The sequence below is a fragment of the Portunus trituberculatus genome, chromosome 37 (genome assembly GCF_017591435.1).
Source record: "Portunus trituberculatus isolate SZX2019 chromosome 37, ASM1759143v1, whole genome shotgun sequence".
In the NCBI taxonomy this organism is placed as follows: Eukaryota; Metazoa; Arthropoda; class Malacostraca; order Decapoda; family Portunidae; genus Portunus; species Portunus trituberculatus.
In genome coordinates, this window is record NC_059291.1 from 27,255,820 (window position 1) to 27,258,319 (window position 2,500).

General features: G+C 38.6%; 2 protein-coding genes across 7 annotated transcripts in view; both read left to right on the forward strand.

The window, feature by feature from the left end:
- Nucleotides 1-738, forward strand: part of LOC123514170 (uncharacterized protein DDB_G0271670-like) — a 2,288-nt gene extending 1,550 nt beyond the window's left edge. The window contains exon 2 of the mRNA XM_045271819.1: nt 624-738. Coding sequence (XP_045127754.1) covers nt 624-738 — 115 coding nt within the window. The remainder of the gene's footprint in view (nt 1-623) is intronic.
- The window catches only part of LOC123514083 (carbohydrate sulfotransferase 11-like), a 273,163-nt gene that overhangs the window by 230,952 nt on the left and 39,711 nt on the right, over nt 1-2,500 (forward strand). The gene's annotated exons all lie outside the window — the stretch shown is intronic.

Genomic DNA, 2,500 nt, shown 5'->3' on the forward strand with positions numbered 1-2,500 from the left:
ACACACACACACACACACACACACACACACACACACACACACACACACACACACACACACACACACACACACACACACACACACACACACACACACACACACACACACACACACACACACACACACACACACACACACAGAGAGAGAGAGTTATCTTTCTCACCCCTGGATGGTTTGCTGTCAGCCCGCTTCAGTGCTTCTTAGAGACTGAAGCGCCCCACTCTCTCTCTCTCTCTCTCTCTCTCTCTCTCTCTCTCTCTCTCTCTCTTTCTGGGCCTTTCAACCTCCCAAGGACGGAATGAGGGATGGGACGAAATGAATAATCGAAGAAATTGAAGAGAGCGTACGTCTGGAAGACGCCGTGGAGCAAATCTGAAGATGGACTATAGAAAAATAATGTACGGGAAAGAATAGAACATAATATTTCCTCCACGAACCACCGCGCTCATTCACTTCCTTCATCAATCACTAATGCACACTGAGGCGTCACCACCACCACCACCACCACCACCACCACCACCACCACCACTACATCATCACATCGTAACAGCATCGCCACACAAAGAACTCCCACTTTTGTCTCCTCGTTTTATTATCATTATCATTATTATTATTATCATTAATAGTAGTAGTAGTAGTAGTAGTAGTAATAGTAGTAGTAGTAGTAGTAGTAGTAGTAGTAGTAGTAGTAGTAGTAGTAGTAGTAGTAGTAGTAGTAGTGGTAGCAGTAGCTCATAGCCTGGGATGAATTGATTAAGTGACGAAGGGTGGAAGAGAGAGAGAGAGAGAGAGAGAGAGAGAGAGAGAGAGAGAGAGAGAGAGAGAGAGAGAGAGAGAGAGAGAGAGAGAGAGAGAGAGAGAATAGGAGGAAGAAAAAGTGGAGAGGCAAAATAGTGATTGAAGGAATTGAATTTAAAAGGAAAAAAGACGAAGGTGAAAGAAATTTATATAAGGAAATGTGGGAAAGAAAAGAAAACCATGACAATAAACTCTCTCTCTCTCTCTCTCTCTCTCTCTCTCTCGAAATCCCTGTATCTGGTCAATATTCCCCTAAAAAGAAGTTATGCCGTTCTCTTTAATGCCCAGAAATCCTAAGGTTGCCCATAAATCGTTGCTGTGGAAAACGTAATGTAAAAATGTTTGAAAGGCGTTCGTAGGACAGGTGGACGAATAGTTAGTTGTCTTCATGTGTTTTTTAATTCGTCTTGCTTTAACAATTGCATTTTGTTTTGTGCCATCTTTTCTCTAGTGATTTTATTTATTTTTTTATTTCTTATTAATTTTTTCTTCTTATGTTTGGAACTTTTATAGTATGTGTGTGTGTGTGTGTGTGTGTGTGTGTGTGTGTGTGTGTGTGTGTGTGTGTGTGTGTGTGTGTGATTGCTTTGCTTTATTTTGATTTTTACCAACGTGTATTTTAGTTAAGCTTAATTAAGTAATGACATCATCCGTAATAATCTTTTCCTTAATTTTTATTTATTTATTGATTTCCCTATTTCTATAGTTGAACTTTTTTTTAATTATTTTCAAGTTGAGTAACGTGACCATGACTAGGCACACACAATTTACCTGACTAGTTATATTGATGCATAGAGTCAAGATGCTGAGAAATGAATTATAGGAGTCATTACTGATCACCATTATAACGCTGCTTTTGTTGTGAATACGTGCACGATATTTGGTAACGTTATGATTGATAAAACGATGTGTGCTTTATTAAGGTGACTTGTGAGCGTTGGCTTTATGCAGGACCTAATCCTATTTGCACGATATTTGCAAACGTTATGATAAAACTAGATGTTTGCTTTATAAAGGTTACTTGTTAATGTTGGCTCTATACAGGACCTAACCCTATGTGCTTATACCTTCCTGTATGTTGGTTGCTAAGTTTTGGACGAAATATGTATTCGTTTTTGTTCGTCCTTTTTTTTTTTTATTTGTATATGGTGTTTAAAAGATATGGAAAAGTAGTGGATATTTACAGATTTGTCTCTATATTCAGTGCCACAAAATACACGTTATTCCAATAGAAGGTGTAATTAAAAAGGGAGTCAATTTATTCCCCTGTTGGTATGATCTTCACATTCTTTGATAGGTTGGGAGTCAGAATAGCTCACGTTTTCATATAGCCTTTCATTTTTTTTTAAGGGTATGCAGTTCTAGATGATATGATTTTTTTTTTTGTAATTTCTCTTTCGTTGTTCACCGATATGCCTCTCTCTGCTTGTCTATCTATCTGTCTAACTGTCTGTCTGTCTGTCTGTCTGTCTATCTATCTGCCGGTTTGTATGTCTACCTGTCTGTTTGTCTCTCTGTCTGTCTGTCTATCTGTGTATCTGTCTGCTTTTGTTTGTTTTCTTATGTGTGTTTGTATGTCTATCTGCATGTTTGTAATCTCTCTCTCTCTCTCTCTCTCTCTCTCTCTCTCTCTCTCTCTCTCTCTCTCTCTCTCTCTCTATCGCGAATGAAGTCGGTGTAAAATAGACGTCCTGAGCCACCT